We start from the raw sequence: 17,237 nt of genomic DNA, 5'->3' as shown, positions 1-17,237 counted from the left end.
TTTCTAATCCTGGTAAAGCATGGCTGGCTTGTTTGAACGTGCTGGTGACTTCTCTTTTAGGTCTGGAAACCAGCTAAGGGAACAGCAGAGATTATCAGTGCCTGGCTGTCAGAGCAGCAAGACATCATTTTAGTGGCCAGTATAGCAGCATATCATCCCTGTGGCCAGGGTAGGAACTACAGTATTTCTCTGACCTTCCTTGGTGATCTAGTCCCCATTCCAGGACTTGACAGCAGAATGTCAGATGATGTCAGAAACTTCAGTTTGTTTTATTTGAGTCGACTGCTACCAAATCGTAAAAAAGTCCTTCACTCTTCCATACCTACTGCTATCACACCAAATTTCAGTCTCTTAAAGCAGCTGATTAGATTCTGTCCTGTCAGGTTGTTAGGGATGTTTTATTTGTAGTAGAGATAATTAGAAAGAAAGCAGCATTGTTGATGAAGTTCTGTGTCTAAGATGCAAAACCAGAGTTCTGCTTCACTCTGGGCTTCTTCACCAATTTTGGTATTTATAAGGGCTTTTATAACCAATGCGCCTGATCAGAAAGCATTTTCAAAGCGTATCAAATCTGCTGGCTCAATTCTTTCTGTTGTTGAAAAGGACAAAACCTGTTAAATTAGAAAAAGTTTTGGAGTGGTGTTCTACTGGCATCTGTCTTTATGAGTGGTTAGAGATCTCTGAGGTATACTGTGTTGTACCTGATAGACTGCCTAGGGAAGCTCAGCCTGGAACTGTATCTTGTCTTAATGTAAAAAAGTGTTCATTACCATAGTTGGAGAATTATGTTTTCCAATCCCAGTAGAACCACAAAATACTTTGCAATACAAATATTCCCAATTTTTATGTTTTCTTGTTCTTCTATTTTTAGCAGACCCTGGCTGCTGTGGGTTACTAAAGTTAATTGATATTTACCCTCCTCCCTGAGAACTTTAAAACTGTTACTGCACAGTGATGGGAGAATGTCTAGCAGTCAGAACAGCTGATGGAACTTTCCTTTGGAGTCACTAGAAAAAAGCAGGACAAGGTAGCTAAAAAGCCACATGATAGTCTCTGTATACGAGCTTTCAACTAAATACTGTCCTGTGTAAGCAAGCTCATTTCTACCAGTGAAAATTGCGCCAGCTGATACCGTGTCAGAATTTGGTTCATCACAGCAAGGATCAAAAAGATTGTAGTCCCGCTTTATATAGGATAAATCCCTGTTCCTAGCTTTGCTAAAAGCTCCTACTGAAACCAACGGAAGATGTGGACGTGCATCTAAAAGTGGAATCTGTCACTGTTCCAAGTAAATTTACATAGTGTTATCTCAGCTGAACTAACAAAGAGTGTTCAAGCTTGATTTGCGTTTAGGTCCAACTCTTAAAAGGACAGGGCCCAGATCCATAATCATTAGTGCAATTATGTGCTTGATTTGCATATACAGTTCCTGCAGTTATATATGCAAACTGACTATATATGTGATCTCAAAATGGCCATTTAATACGTAATACTCAAATCTATGATTGCATATCATATGTGTGAACTAGTTATGCAGTTGTACACAGTCACAAAACTGTGGTGCTTACAGGAATGTGGCTCTCATAATAGAAAACAGATATATACGTTTTGTTTGACTGCATGTGATTGCTCGATGCAAATTTTTAAAATCTTAAAAAATTAAAAATCGTATGGGTTGAATCCGCTGAAGATTTCTTGTTCATATGCTTCATTCTTTGCGCACAGATTGATATGTTCTTTGCAAATTCTGGATGAACATACAAGGTAGTCTTTAATGTTGTGAGTGAGAGGAGAATATACAGAGTTGGGCAGGCTGAGATCCAACATTAATGTGTGCCAAGGTCCTCCAAAACTGCTTGTGAGACACAGTTCTGCAATTCCAGTCATCATCAATTGTCCACTATGTACCGATGTCAGCTACAGTATCTGTGAAATGCAGAATACAGGCTGATATTTTTGATGTTACATAGATGTCTGTGTTACCATTAATTTTTTTGAGAGGTACAATTTAAGATGATATAGCTAGTAAAACTGGTTGAGTTAGGTTGTGAATTAATTGAAGAAGCACTTTGTTGATCAAGGAGGCAGAGTTCCTGTATTATGACAAAAATAGGCAAAGAACCCCACTATATAAGCAGGTCTATTGGTGCCTTAGTCTGTTTGGTGTACCCCTGAAGAGTAGCTTTATGTTAATGAATCGGCAACTTGCACAGTATGTGGCAGGGCTTTTCAAACATGCATGCTTCACATGGGGAGTTCTGGTAGTCTTGTTTAGGACATGGAAGAGATGAGTGATCTGGTAGCTTCATTTGTATCTTCTCAAGAGTAAGCAGAGGTGTATGTGGATGACTGAGACCACAGATTTCTGGTTTTTGCTATTCACATAACACCCTGGAGGTAGAAGATTGAGAATTGGGTCCCATGGTTGCAATGTGGGTAGTGTTTGTCTATTTAATTCTGTAAAGCAATCAGATAGACTGAGATTAATTTGATTTGCTAATACATAAGTAAGTAAAGACCTGGAGAGAGAAATCTGACAAGTTTTCCTAGCATGAGTTTCAACACCTGAGTCAGATAACAATGCACATACTGGTTTTCAGTTCTTGTAACAGCATTTTTAAGTAATGTAGCCTGTATTTAATCCTTAAATTTGACAGCATAAAACTTAATCCATCATATCTTGAATTTTATCTGGCAATAAGCATAACTTCTATAAGCAAGTGGTCTATCCACCTATCAAGAAACATGTAGCACTGTTAGTTTTTCAGTAAAAATGTAGGTAGCTCTTGTGTAGTAGGCAAATAGTCCATGCAAAGCAGTCTGTCCTTCAGGAACCAGCAAGGCTATTCGCAGAGTGGATGGGTGTATTTTTCGGGATACCAGTTAATACAGTGTGAGCTGTGAGGTCAGGAGCTTTGCACCCTCTGCCAGGATCAGTCAGGAGCTCTCACACGCTTGTGGGGATGAGTCTCCACTCATGAGAGAACAGAGAAAGGAAACAATCTGTAGTCCATTGAAATAGCAGTCTTCATGTGATGATACTGTAATCACAATTTGTCCATCTTTTGCCAAAGGTGATTTTACACCACTTTGACATTTGTAGGCAATGTTTCACAACTGTAACTGCCTGTGAAAACATATTCTTCTTGCTTAGTTTGTACTAATCGAGAAAACTGTGTCAATTGATCTTTTGTTGTAACTGTGTGTGTGACTATAGCAGAAACTTACTTGAATGTTTACATTTTATGAACCTGATGCTAGGCTGTACTTGTGCACTTGTGTGTGTGAGAGACTTGGTTATAGCTTAAACACAAGGAAACAGATTTTCCTGTCTTATATATTGGAAGTTCTTAAGGAGTAACTTCTTGATAATGTAACTTTTGATACTACATTTCTGCGTTATTTTGAGGAAAAAGAGAATACTTAAATGGTAAAGAAAATGGAGTGAACCGTTAGCAAGAGTAACTTGTTACTTCCTAACTATTAGAAGTCCACTATTTCTCCTTCTCTTTCTTCACAGTTAGCAAAGGAATGAGAAAAGACATTGTAAATGAAGCCACTACCCTTAACTGGACAGCCCATATTCATGCTTGCATGGAAAAAATTTGGGTTGTGATATGTTACAAAGCACTTAAGTTCAGATGGTTTTGTATTACTCAACTGTATTAAACCTTAATGAGATTTCACCTTTGAGCATAGGATAAATAGAAATAATACTAAAACAAAGACTTTCTTGTAAGGTTGTAAGTGCCTGCAAATTCAAGTGAGAAAGAATGTAGTTTCTCTCTTAACTACATAGTACTACTACTGAAGTTAGTGAAGTTAGGGTATCCTCCCGTGTGCTGCAAATAGCAGATTTACAGCTACTTTATAGTGTTAAAGAAAAATCGATTACCAGTCTTATTCCTGTTGAATTAATACTACATGAAATTAATATTGTGGTTTTTGCTCAGCCATCTCAGTAAATGACTTTCTTTAGCTGTAGTGGAATGTGTAAGCAACTCTTGCTTGAAATTCTGTTGTGAAAACAGTATAAACAGTGTTAAGAGCATAGGTCTTCAGTAAACTGAAGGCACAGTGTTGTTTTTGGCTTTACTAGAGTTGTCTTTAGTCTCTACTTCGTCTCATCTTTTTGTATTGTCTTACCTATTTGTGCTTTGCTTAATATCCTTTACAAGCCTGACTTCTAGCAGTTTATACTTAAAGTTCATGGCCTCTATGATGAAACCTTCCTTCTTGACTAGACTGTCAAGAAAGACTGTTCCCTTTTGTCTTCTTGAAGACTGCTATTCTAGCCACCGTTCTGGAGTCTTCCTCTGCAAGGTTTTTATTTTTGTAGGATCTGATGTCTAATCACCTTCACATCTTTTACTTAAAAGCCTTCTCTGCATTTGGACCTCCATGCTTATAAGTACGTTTCACTCCCTTGACTAGCTTTCTTACAAGACTTTGCCTTTTTAAAAGTCCTAAATCTTAGTCATACATATGCTTGCTTATCCTTTCACTGAATTTAATCACGCATCCCAGTATTATTTTTATAATTGGCTATTCTGTACTGTTCTCCTTGGTTGGTTACCAAAACCAAATCTAAAATAACCTTACATCCTGCTGGTTCACTGACAACTGAATTAATTTGTCATCTATGACCAAAGGAAATAACTGGGTCCTGTTTAGGTCTATGATTAGGACTGGTTGTTTCCAAGTCTGCATCTGGGATGTTAGTCTTCCATAATAACACAATTCCTAGTAGTATTTGTTTGTCTCCAGTAATGTTTCATTTTGATTTGTATCTGAATCTGACCTATGGGATTGATAGCTGATTCTTGCTGTTATCCTATGCAGCCTCTTTTCCCATCTTTTCCCAAAACAATTTGCAATTACTGGGAGCACGTTAGTTTCTCTATCCCATTTTATAGATGCTAAGTTGAAAATTTAACAAAACTAGCAATACAAGGAGGTAAAAGTTACTTAGGCAAGGGGGAAAAAGTGAGGGTTTCAGGAAAAAAATTGAGATTAAATGAGAAAATTATGAGGGCAGAAGCAGTAAGGAAACATTTTTGAAAAGGCAGGAACCACAAAGGAAAAATCTGTACTCCCCAAAAGTGATTTTAAAAAAGGTAGTGCCTGAAAATGAACAGTAAACACCCGAAAATGGAGGGACAAAGGACTCAGACTAGTCTTTTCGTGGCCTAGTGGGGGGGAAAAAAAATGAAGAAAAGCTGTGGAGTAATTGAAAAAGAAGGCTATGCTATTTTCAGTTAGGCACTGAAACACTTGATGCAACAAGGTAGAACTGGCAGGTTCAATCAAGTTTCCTCCTCCAACTGTAGCCTCATGCAAGGAAATCAGAGGCTGTATCTCAGATAAAGAAGTCCCAGCAATCTAGCTGAGAGGACATGGACACATAAATGAAGACCAAGGTTTCTACTGAAGTAGATATCAGATAAGAACTTGTAGGTAATGTCACAGAAGTGGTGGAGGACGTGTACAAGCGTAAACAAAAGCGCAAGCAAAGATTCACATGTGCATACTTTACAGAGTTATCTTAAAATTTTGAAATGTAGCCACAAATGTTTTGTCAGAAGAGAGAGATTATTAGATAGATGGAAATCTTTCCGATGTCAACATATACGAGCAACTGAGAAGTTTAAAGGTAGCACCTCAAAGATTGACATAAACTTGCTTGTAAGGATGAAAAGCATGAAACTTGCGAGCAGCATGCCAGACATAAGGCATGAACATAGAGAAAAGCAGTACCACTGCACCTTAGATGCAGTAGTTTAATAGCTGCACAGAAAGGATCACAGCACATGGGCAAAACTCAGGACACGGTCCCAAAGTGTTGAAGGAAGCTGAGGAAAGGTAGAAAGAGTAAGGACCAGCAAAATGTAGTTATTTTTTCAACGTGACACAGTAAGACTTCAGAGCTATAGTCAACAAGCTACAAGTTGGAAACAGCCAATGATATTGTGCAAAAATGGAAGTAGTGAGGAAGAAAAAGAAGTGCTTTACTAAAAGCACTTTTAAAGGAGGAGGGGCAATGTTTTTAATAACAGAAAACAATTGTTGGCTTTATATACTTTCAGAAGGTAATGCAAGCAGAGCTGTTGACTCCAGCAGTAATGGAAGGGAAAGCTGATGGAGTGAGAATAAACAAGACGGAGATTAAACTAATAGGTGATTTTTGGAAAAGGAATGGTTTGAGACAGGTGCAGGGAAGTGAAAGAGAGGGAGAGGAAGGGATAGGTCGATAGAGCTCTTAAATAAAAGGGTTGAGGTTTTAAGAAATGTCTCTCTGTAGTTCAGCTGTGTTGTCAATGGAAAGGTGGTCTCTTAGAGAATGACTCAGGAGCCTAGTATCTTTGAACTCTCCTTTGAAGAAGCTGGTTTCCATGTTGCCTATACAAGAAATTTGGGGTATTTTGTGCACAAGACTGGTGTCCAAGTTCATGCCACAGTTATTCTTTGCAGTTGCTTTGTAACCCACTGTACACATTGTTGGGGGTGAAGCAGTTCCAAGGATAAGTGGCAAGCAGAGCGGGGAAGTGAATACGGCATACATCAGAGTAAAGAGTAAGCAGCCATTTTAGCAGCGTAGAAAGAGCAGAAATACATTCATAGCCTGGGAGGCAACCCTGTAAGAATTATTTCATTAATTGTCTGCAAAGTTTTTGCAAGAGTGATGTTAATATTTCAAGAGTTTTGGTCCTGGTTTGTTCGTGCAATTCTTATTTGTCCATTCAACTTCCCCTTGCTGCCCATCTGGGTTATATTCATCATGCTATGAGATAATGTTACCAAGCTCTGTTCAAGTGGCTGCCGCGTGTTAGAGAAGAGATGATTCTGCTGTACAAAAATTCCATAATGATCTGCTGCTAACTTGACGTAGTATGTGAAAGACAAACACTATTAATTTTTAGCAGCTTGTACACGTTCCTTTTTCCTTGCTAATGACTCTTAAGCATGTTAATCACAGGCCATTTTCTCTAACACTTCTTTTTCAGAATGACTATCGCAAGCTGTCTATGCAGTGCAAGGATTTTGTGGTTGGTGTTCTTGATCTCTGCCGAGACTCAGAAGAAGTGGAGGCCATTCTGAATGGGGATTTAAACTCTGAGCCAGTTGAAGCCCAGAGACACAGAGCGTCACTGAGCCGTGTGAAGCTGGCCATTAAGTATGAAGTCAAAAAGGTAACTTCTCATAGCCAGTGCTTTCAGACAGTGTGATAGGAACACAGTGTCATCTCATTATTCCACAGGTCTTATGAACTGGTGGTCAGATGCATTAATGAGACGTAGTGTGTGTAATCAAGATTCTCACAAGGCAGAAGCTGGCAGAAGGGGACTAAGTGAAGGAGTTTAGTTTAATCTATTTTCCACAGCTGAGAATTGGCAGGAGATTTTAATGACAAATCAGCTGTGCTAGCAAGGTTATACACAGTTGGTCAGATCTTCCTCCTGATTAAGCCAAAAGAAGAGATTTCAGTGGAGCCAGATTTTCACTCATTGAAGGTAAGGATGTGTCTTCCTGCCAGTGTGTGTGATAATATCTAATCCAAAGAGAAGGCTGTATTTGTGAAAGTGTTGGTTTCAACCAAGTAAAAGAACTGGTTTGTTCATTATTTCTTTTTATTACCTTTGCTTTCTACCTTAAGTAACTTAATTGGGCAACTAAATTCTGGGAAGTAAGTCTTGCAGCTTTCTACTAGTGTTCCTATCATCACATAGGCTTAGGGTTTTTTTGTTGGTGGTGGTTTTTTGGTTTTTGGTTTTTTGTTTTGTTTTTTTTTTTTCAAAAAAAGGTCTTCCTTTTACTACTTTGTAAAAGAGAACATCTAAGTTGTCATTAAGTATATTTTTTTTAATTTATTTAAAAATATGACAGTAAATCAAACGGCTCATCTGCAACTGTGTGGGTTGTAGTGAGAAATTCTACATGATTTACTGTGTGTGTCCTTTAAAAAATAGTTCAAATTCAGTCCTGAAAATGTATGGAATATATTTGTGGCTAGTTAATCAGTTAATTTCAGTTCTTCATCTTTGTACCTGTATTTATTGGTGTTTTGTGAAGTGCAATGTGTTTTCAGTTGATGCCTCTCAAAGTAATTTTTAATGAACAGTTATTTTGTGAATGAATGTGTTGAAAAATGGAGCTGTGTATCACACATCTGACATAATGCATATCCATTTATCGTAGCAGTTTTCAATATATAGTTATGTTGTTCTTTTCAAGATCCCGCTACCCTAGCACAGAAAATAGTTAATACTGTGTCCTACTGTGAGAGGACTCAAGAAATACTGCAATGCCTATGTATTATTTACAGCTACCTATTTACAAGGTTAGCATCATTTCCATTCTTAACAGTCATTATAGTTTCATTATCTCTGCAAGAAGTCTTGTGTCTTTCAGAATAAATAACACTGTATTCTGTGGCCACCTGTTGAGCCAGTCTGCCATATAAAATTAATTGTAAGCAACCTGCCACAAAACTGGGAAATGTTGGTGTTTATTATGTCCCCAAAAGATGGTTAACAAAAATTGTAAACGCAGATCCCAAACAGCAAATCATTGTTTCCAATATAGAATTGGTCTACAGCAGATAAATGCATATTAATTAACAAAATTCAAGGTAAATATATACAAGTATTTAATTAAAAAGAATGGAACAGGGAAAGAAAGTACATAAGCATGTTATCATATCTAAATAAAATATGAATTCTTTATGCTGTTGCATATTAATGTGTACCAAACCTTTGCTAAGACTCGTGTGTCAGCTTTCTTGCTGAAGACTCTGGTTTTCTTCCAAGAGGTCGTTGTCACTGATTAAATTCATTGCTGAGCAAAGGAACACACAGGTCTGTTAGGAACAACAAAAACCTACATAGTGCAAAAAAAGGCAATTCCATGTAGCAAACCTCTTCTCTTGCAAGAGATTAATTATTTGTAGATAAACTCAAAGTTTTGACTCCAATTCATGACAAATACAGTTCAGAACCTACAAGACTAATGATCTTGGTGGAAGGAAATAAATAGATGGTGCAGAGTTGTTACCATATTCTTACATGTGCTGTTCCCTGTGAATGGCTGTTACAGAGGGGATGACAAGGATTGAGGCAGGAAATGTCTCTGCCATGGTGGTCCTTTGATGCTGGGATCGGCTCCATTACAGCAGTGGCAGATTATAGCGATATTCTGACTGTAGAACAGATTCAGAACTCCACATGGGATGCTTTTAACCCTGTGACTGTAGGAAGACGACAAGGATGTGGCTTATGTTTCTTAGCTTTCAGTATTTATAGCTGCACTTCTGGGTCAGCTACGTTAAGGTCAGTTCATTGTTGCCAGACAGATAGTACAGCCAAACAGAACTGCAGGTCCCTGGAATGGTTAATGAGCTGTATGCCCTTTTCAGAGGGAGGAGAGACAGGAAAAGCTATGACAAGTGAGCAGATGTGCTCAGAAGTTCACTACTAGGGAAATGGAGTTTTTAATTCTATTAGTAATGAAACTCTTGCACTTAATACCCTAGGCACTGCATTAAAGTGTAACCCTTTGGGTAAACAGGATATGAGTTTGAAGCTACAGTTCAGACTGAAACTGCAGCCCCAATAGTGAAGGACTAAGGGAATTAACAAGAAAAACTAGTTAGAACAAGTAGTCTTGCTCTGTATGCTGAGTTGCTGCTGCAAGTAGTGCTTTTAGTATTGTATCTTAACTCTGTCTTTAGGTTGCCAACAAAATTTCAGAGAAGTTGCTGACACTGGGCCAAGTTCTGCAGTTCTTGCTGAGATAAAAATCAGAGTGGAGTTTCCAAGTGAAATCAATAAGAGTTTGAGAAAAATCACAGGATTTAGTTTTCAAACACTGAAGTTTCAAATTGGCAGATAAGAAAGAAGATTCAAAATTCTCTTTGTATGTTGTGTGTTTGTGTATCAGAGCGTGCCAGGATCTGTTTCTGCTATGTCTAAACTCATTCATTAGGATGTTAGGAATAAACAACATTATAATCACTCCCAGTAATACAGAAAAATATTTACATACTGATGAGTTGGTTCATGGTCATGAAACTGAGTGCATCTGAAGTGTTACAGTCAATTATGCCTGGAAGAGCAGCTAAGTTAAAATCGGGATTTTTTTTTTTTTTTTTTTTAGTGACCAGATACTGTCCCCATGCATCTTTGTTGTTCACTGGGGTTTGGATTGGATCCTAAAATATTAGATAAATGTGATAATAAGATCAACATGTAATGAAAAGTAAAAAGCTGCATGGAAAGTAGGATGAGAGAAGAGAAATGCAGAAGGAACAAGGTTGTAGGATGATGTGATTGGTAGGTGAAATATGATGTGAACCTACTGTCCTTGGAGGAGGTGAAGCTGGTGGGGAGACAGATATACCGGGCCGGGGGAACACAGAAGAGGTTGCAGGTCCTGAAAATAACATAATCATAAATTCAAATATTTCAGCAGAGCCAGAGAGAAGGATGAATTTCAGAGCTTATATGGATGAGGCAAGTGACATGAGTTGCTCTGAGGGCTTCAAAGTGGTGCATATTGTGCAGGTGCCAACAGTTAAATAAGTTGCTAAGATGTTCTCAAGGGCCCTTAGACTTACTGCCAAAGAACTTGCCATAACCATTGGCATCTTATTCACTAACTCCTCCCTTTTCTGGGGAAATTATAGCACAGGCAGATGTCCTTTTAGCGTCAGATCAAAATGTTGATAGACCAGGAGGAATAACTAGCACACAGATCTGGATGAGATGCAAGAGGGCCTGTGGGCCGATTCATAGCCCTAGGCGAGCTCCCTTAAAGCTCCTTTGCTGTTTCTTCCCATTCCCTCTGGTAATAGGAGGAGTGATGTGGGTGTTTCTTCTCTCTCCTCTTCTCTACAGTTTTAAAACTTTTTAAAAATGTCTTTGTAATTTGAAATAATTGTTTACTTTCCTGTTTATGGCCACAGTTTATCTTCTGTGGGATTTGTCCCTTGATGTCCTGAGTTGAGAATGAAATTTATCTCAGCAAAAGAAGAGACCAGGGGCATAGGTTAGAATGCACAAACACACAGAAAACAGTCTATTTTTTTCAAATGGGCCAGGCTGGCAGTTTTTATGGTGCATAAGCTTCAAAGGTGACAGCCTAATAAAAAGAATACAAACATAGTTCAAGGTGACATTAATTTCTTAAAAGACTTTAAAATTTTTTTTTATTTATTTCTGTTGGCCATTCCCCTGTAGGTACAAACTGCATTAATATGTGATCTAACTGGTTAATGAATCACACCAAAATACTTTGGGACTTTTATTTTAGAGAAAAATAGATTAAAATATGAAGATTGCTTCCATTTTAAAGTTCATGAAGCAGCTTCGGATTCCTCCTCTTGAGAGTTTTAAGGTTCCCTGTTTTCATTGCCAATGATTTAATCTGATTTTTTTTTTTTTAAGAAGTCTGCCCTATTGTTCTACTGTATGCACTTTTTAATGAGATTTGGAATATAAATGGAGTTTTGCAGGCAAGACCTGGCAAACAACAGTATATATAGTACATTATGATCTCAACAGAGTACAAAGGATAATAAAATGCTTATCCAAGGTTTACAGTATTTTTTTTTTTAAAGTATAAGCAACTCAGATCAAATCTCACTCTTAATCCAACATGGATTATCAGAGTTATCAGAATTATTTTTGAATCCTTTTTGTGAAACTGCCTAGCATTCTTTACTCTGATTTACTAGTTATTGTCAACCAATGTGACAAGTATATTACCAGATTTCTTCAAATTGCTGTGATAACTAGGCTGTTTACCCTTGTGCTTAACTGATGTCCCACATGCTCTTGTGATGTGGCAGTGTCACAGGACATGGTGTAATAGTAATGGTGATAATGATGAGTATGATGATAACACTTTAGAAATGGACTTAACCAGAAATATAACAGGCAAAGAACATAGGGAGCTATAGAATTCTTCTTTCTTCCCACCCCTTATGTTTTTTTCAGTAGCAGCACCCAACATAAGCTACACACTACTGGTTACACTACATGATCCTGATGGCGTGGCTGCACTGTCTCCTTTGTCCACATTGCTTCATGCTAAAGTAGTACTATAAATAAAGAAAGAAAACAGTGCTTTAAAAATAGAGCAATACATGCTCACCCTTCAACAAACTCAACCAAAAGTGATTTTAGTAAAATAAAACTTAAAGCATATCTAAACAAATGCAGTTGTTGCTAGCAGCTTGTTTTATCGTTCCATTTGGGAATCACTCCCTTTCCCTGTGAACATACTGAAATCTTACTGAAGCTAGGAAAATAACATTTGCATGTATTTGCTGCAAAGGAGAAAGATGGAAGTTGACTGGTGTTTGGGTTTTGTTTTTTTTTTTTATTGGGTACTAGATCCTTAATATACGCCAGTTTAGTATCTTAACATTTAATCTCTGCTCCGTTTCAATTTTGGGACACGTAAGGAAGAATCTGTGGAAGCTATGGATGGACGGAACTTATACAAAAGGCTCAGAAGAGCAAGTTTGTGTTGTAATAACTGTCTGCGGAGAAGCTGAGCATTAATCCTAAGCCTATTTTTCCACTTGTCTGGTTGTTTCTTCATGACTAGATCCCAGTAAATTCACTTGATGCCCTATTTCTTTGTCTTGATGTTTGTCTGGCTTCCTACCCCTTACTTTAAAGCACTTGGTTACAAAAGTCCTTGATGATGTCTTGGCTCTGCTTAGTTAAGGTCAGTTGAAATTTTACCATTGACTTCAGCGGGCATCGGAGTTAGGTCAAAAGAGAGTAAGTATATTTGAAAACGGTCTTTCACATGTCTGTGTCTGGGTACAAGAAAAGTAAGTACCAAGATTTGGATAGGGTTGAACATGCCAAAAATGGCCTGACATTCAATGAATTGAAATCCGGTGGTAGCTGTGTATGCTTAGACTACTGACAATCAGGACCTTCTTGTTTAAATGCCTGAATATTATCTTATAAAATTAAGTGCTCAAATTTGAAAGTGTCAACTTTTGGTCATTTTATCAGAGACTATATTTGTTCAGATATTTGTACACATCTACTCTTGTGGCTTCCTCTGTTATGTTTGATACCTTTTAGTTCTTCTGCTATAGAAGTAAATTAAGCAAATACTTAATATTGATAAATAATAATGTAAACTAATCAGCAAAGATAAAAGGAACATCTCATAAAAGAATTCATTAAAAATAAAACTATCTTGCTCATAAATGACTGAAATGTTTATATTTTTAGTTAAAGTATACCCATCAGATCTTATTTGAGCTTTCTGCAGTGTGTTGTTAAGCTATTAACAACTCATTAAAACACAAAGAATAGCATAAGACTGTATAGTGATAACAATCTGTACATTCAGGGTCCTTTAAAATCTTAAAATAGTGAAAAAGAAAAAGTTATTTTTGAAAACTGTCGAATTTGAGGATTTAGTATTTTTCAGCTGAGATAGGCACGAACTTAGAGAAAATACAAAGCTGTACAGCAAAATACAATCTATTACAGAGTCCTTAGAGCATCATCAAAACCATAAGGTCATCTTTTCATCTGGTTCACCAAATGGAATTTACTTGTATTACTGAATGCTAAATTTTATTTTCCACAAACATAAAAATGTGTTTCTAGTAAGCGGCTTCTGATTATTTTTCAAATCCCAAGTACATCTAAGTAGAGGTGATAGCTAGCACCATTGGTAGTAAGAAAGCAGAAACCCTTTCAGTATTAATCTCTGTATGTTCTGGTAAGGTTTAAAATTCTGTGCTGTACTTTTGCTTCATTTATTTTTTGCCTCAGTAAGTTTTAGGCTGAAAACGTGTAGATGGTTAAGGAGGTGTTTGGAGCCTTTGTCAAAGAACCAGATCAAATGGCAATGATGTTTGAGGAGGTCTGTGAAGAGCATGTGCAGGAGGGGGAGAGGCTAATGGTGGATTGTGGTCAGACCAGAACTTTCAGTCTCCACAGAAATTCTGCACATACCTTGGATCAGCTTGATTTGCTGAGAAATTGTTAGAAGTCAGGACTGAGGTTCAACTCTGACAAGATCCAGCTGGGTATGCAAAGCTGTTCTAAAAATGCATAAAAGGCTTCTATCAGTGATGGCTGTCCACATGTGCAACCTTGTCCCCAAAGTGCTGCTTTAAATCAGCTCAGCAGTTTCTTCTTTATTTATTAACCTTTATTTTAAAGGAAAGGAGAAAAAACATGGTTCTTAAGGTCTAAATTAACACCAGATATTTAAGGCGATCATGGTCATGTATTTAGTAGTTATGTAACTCTTCTTACAAATTATATGTCTTGGTTTTCTTTCTTTTTCTTTACAGTTTGTGGCCCATCCAAACTGTCAGCAACAGCTACTGACTATCTGGTATGAAAATCTCTCAGGATTACGGGAGCAGACCATAGCTATCAAGTGTCTGGTTGTGCTGGTTGTGGCATTGGGCCTTCCATTTCTAGCCATTGGTTATTGGATTGCACCATGTAGCAGGGTACTGAATTTTATAAATTACGTGTTTTGTACTATGCTGGGAGCTGTTTTTCAATTTCTGGCGTTCAAAATGCAACATTGTACCTCTAATTCTGCTGCTTCCAAATTTTAACTAATTAATTATATTTTTAGTAATCTCTAGTCTTGAGATGCTATTTGTTTTATTTGCATTGTAAAGAGGGGACCGCAGTGATGAAGCATGAAAATAAATTGTTGTTAAGAGTAAAGAAAGAAAAAACCCTTCTCTGAGAGGTTTTTTTTTTTCCTTTTTTAAATTTCCATAGATCGTGCTCACCTCACAATCTCTGCTATGTAACTGTATTTGTATTAGTAACATGGAGTTTTTTGAGAGTCACCACTCAGATTCTGTATTAGGTCTCCTATGATGGCATCTTAAGATCTGATGCTGTTCCCATATAAACCATTAGCAGAACATCTGTTGACTTCGCTGATGCAGAACTTAATCTTAAGTAAAATATTTGTTATTCCTGCCCTAGGAGGTCTGTTTACCAGGCAAACCATAGGGCAGAAATTAAATTAAACACAGTATTCCAACCATGTGGTAGGGTATATTTGTAAAAGAGCACAACTGTAAACTTTTACCTCTTTAAAATTTGTTGAAAATATATGGGTGTTTCCAGCTTTCCTGATGATCTCACAAGGAAAATAACAGCAGTTTCTTTGAAATCTTTACAGTCTGTAGCATGTGAATTGTCTGCAAATGAAGCATATTGATAGATCTTTGGTAAATCAGAAGAAGGAATATTTCTCTGTTACATTAACTTTTTCTTAAATTTTAAGTAAATCTAATTCTGTGCTGAATGTGGTCATTCAATTTTATTTCCTTAACAAGTGTACAGCAAAGAAATGTGAGTTTCACTCATTTTATATTTTGCTCTTGTAGTTCACCTCAAAAAGGGTAAGATTTTGCTCATCTGCTGCATATTTCAAGGGAACCTGATGTTTTCTCAGGGTTAAATATTTATTTACTTTAAAGATAAGCCTTTATGAAAATAGTATAATAGTTATTCTCATTATTCTCTGAAATGTCACGTTCCATGAATATCTGTAGTAAAGACATTCCTCACTCACAGCTCCATATCATAGAAACGTATCAATATATTTTTAGCTGGTGTCTAATATGGAAAAGTGACATTTGTCCTTGAGCTTTGATTCCCAGTACCAGAAATACCTGACATTTTTCCTAATGCTCATGTCAAATAAAAGTACTGTACATTCAGATCAGCTGTTTGATATTGTAATTTCAAAATGCTTTCTAAAGGTCAGGAACAGGAAGGGAACCTGAGATTGTTTACATAGGTAGTAAATGCCGTTTAGTGTGTGCTGGTCCGCTTAGTTCATAGTAGCTGACCCCAGTTTCAGGAAGACCATTTCTTGAAATAAGAATGCTACTTCCAGTTCCACATCTGCTGAACTTGGTTTTTTTCTTCTTATACAATACTGCTGATAATGCAGCTCTTCACAGGGGATTTTGGAATCTTGCATAATATTGGTGATGTATGTGATAGTTTATCACATTAGAACTGTGTGTTAACATTAATAAAGGTCGGGCATTATGTGCGGAGCAGTATATTGTTCTGTTGTACTGAAGGTGACAGGAGACCTTTGGCCTTAAAAGGTGTGCAGCAACTAAGATGAAGAAGTTTGTCTAGCATCTACCTTGTCACACCTTGTGCAGAGATGGGAACATGTATTCTGTGGATGGAATACACTAGCCAGAGATGAGAAGATGAGTCTAATTTTTCCTAGAGCTATAGTCATAGACAAACTAATAGTACGCTCTTGTTGGTAGGGAAAGCATTTTGCTACTTGGAGATTTTATTTATTTTCCATGGGCTTGCTTCTGCCTCCCCCATTGTTATCTGTGGGCATTAGATGAAACTCTTTCTGGTCACAGCCATTGTACATTTGTAATTCCTTGGAGTGTTTCCCCTCAAACATTGCCATCTAGAGTTTATGCAATAACATGAACACTCACTAACAGGACAACACACTCCATGAGGCTGCCTTCTTGAGACTTTTGTCTGAAATGGTAAAGCATCACAGTTCAGTGCACTTGGAAGAGCATACTTTAAAAATGAGGTTTCAGACTGTCCTGAGCTCTGAATGCCCATTTATGCTTCTGGAATGCCTGATGAAAGAGTTTGTTTCTTTGAGAAAACTGAGTGACTGCTTTTGTTCTGCCTTTGCAGCTTGGAAGAATTCTTCGAAGCCCATTTATGAAATTTGTGGCACATGCAGCATCCTTCATTATTTTCCTAGGCCTGCTGGTGTTCAATGCTTCAGACAGATTTGAAGGTATAACAACGCTACCGAATGTCACTGTTACTGATTACCCTAAGCAGATCTTTAGGGTGAAGACTACCCAGTTCACCTGGACAGAAATGCTGATCATGGTATGGGTACTTGGTAGGTATATTGCCCCTTCATCTTTATGTCAACTGTTTTCTTGCAGATATTAATTTTAAAAGAAAGGAGAGAAGGCCAGGTCCCTAACCTTTGCTCCGGCTGCTGCGCGGTTAGGATAAACCCTTAAGGCAGATAACAGCGCATTAGAACTGGTGAGACCATCAGAGCATCTCTGTGCTGCACCCTCTTGCAGCATGGGGTAAAATTTTGTTTGCTGATTTGCCGCACTGTTCGGTAATTCTGGCATTTGTAACAGGAGCACACGTTTGCCAAAGAGAACGCCACAGAAATTATACTTTACTGAAGTG

The 17,237-nt window shown here is 37.5% G+C and overlaps 1 protein-coding gene across 3 annotated transcripts in view; it reads left to right on the top strand.

Annotated features, from left to right (window-relative positions):
• TRPC3 (transient receptor potential cation channel subfamily C member 3) overlaps window positions 1–17,237 on the top strand; it is a 46,918-nt gene that overhangs the window by 14,504 nt on the left and 15,177 nt on the right. For all 3 annotated transcript variants that reach the window (XM_052814368.1, XM_052814376.1, XM_052814383.1), the window contains exons 3-5: window positions 7,005–7,190; window positions 14,336–14,500; window positions 16,713–16,929. In XM_052814368.1, the coding sequence (XP_052670328.1) occupies window positions 7,005–7,190; window positions 14,336–14,500; window positions 16,713–16,929 (568 nt within the window). The remainder of the gene's footprint in view (window positions 1–7,004; window positions 7,191–14,335; window positions 14,501–16,712; window positions 16,930–17,237) is intronic.

The sequence above is a fragment of the Harpia harpyja genome, chromosome 2 (genome assembly GCF_026419915.1).
Source record: "Harpia harpyja isolate bHarHar1 chromosome 2, bHarHar1 primary haplotype, whole genome shotgun sequence".
Lineage (NCBI taxonomy): Eukaryota > Metazoa > Chordata > Aves > Accipitriformes > Accipitridae > Harpia > Harpia harpyja.
Note: the sequence above shows the minus strand (reverse complement) of the source record. Positions and strands in the feature narration are given on the sequence as shown.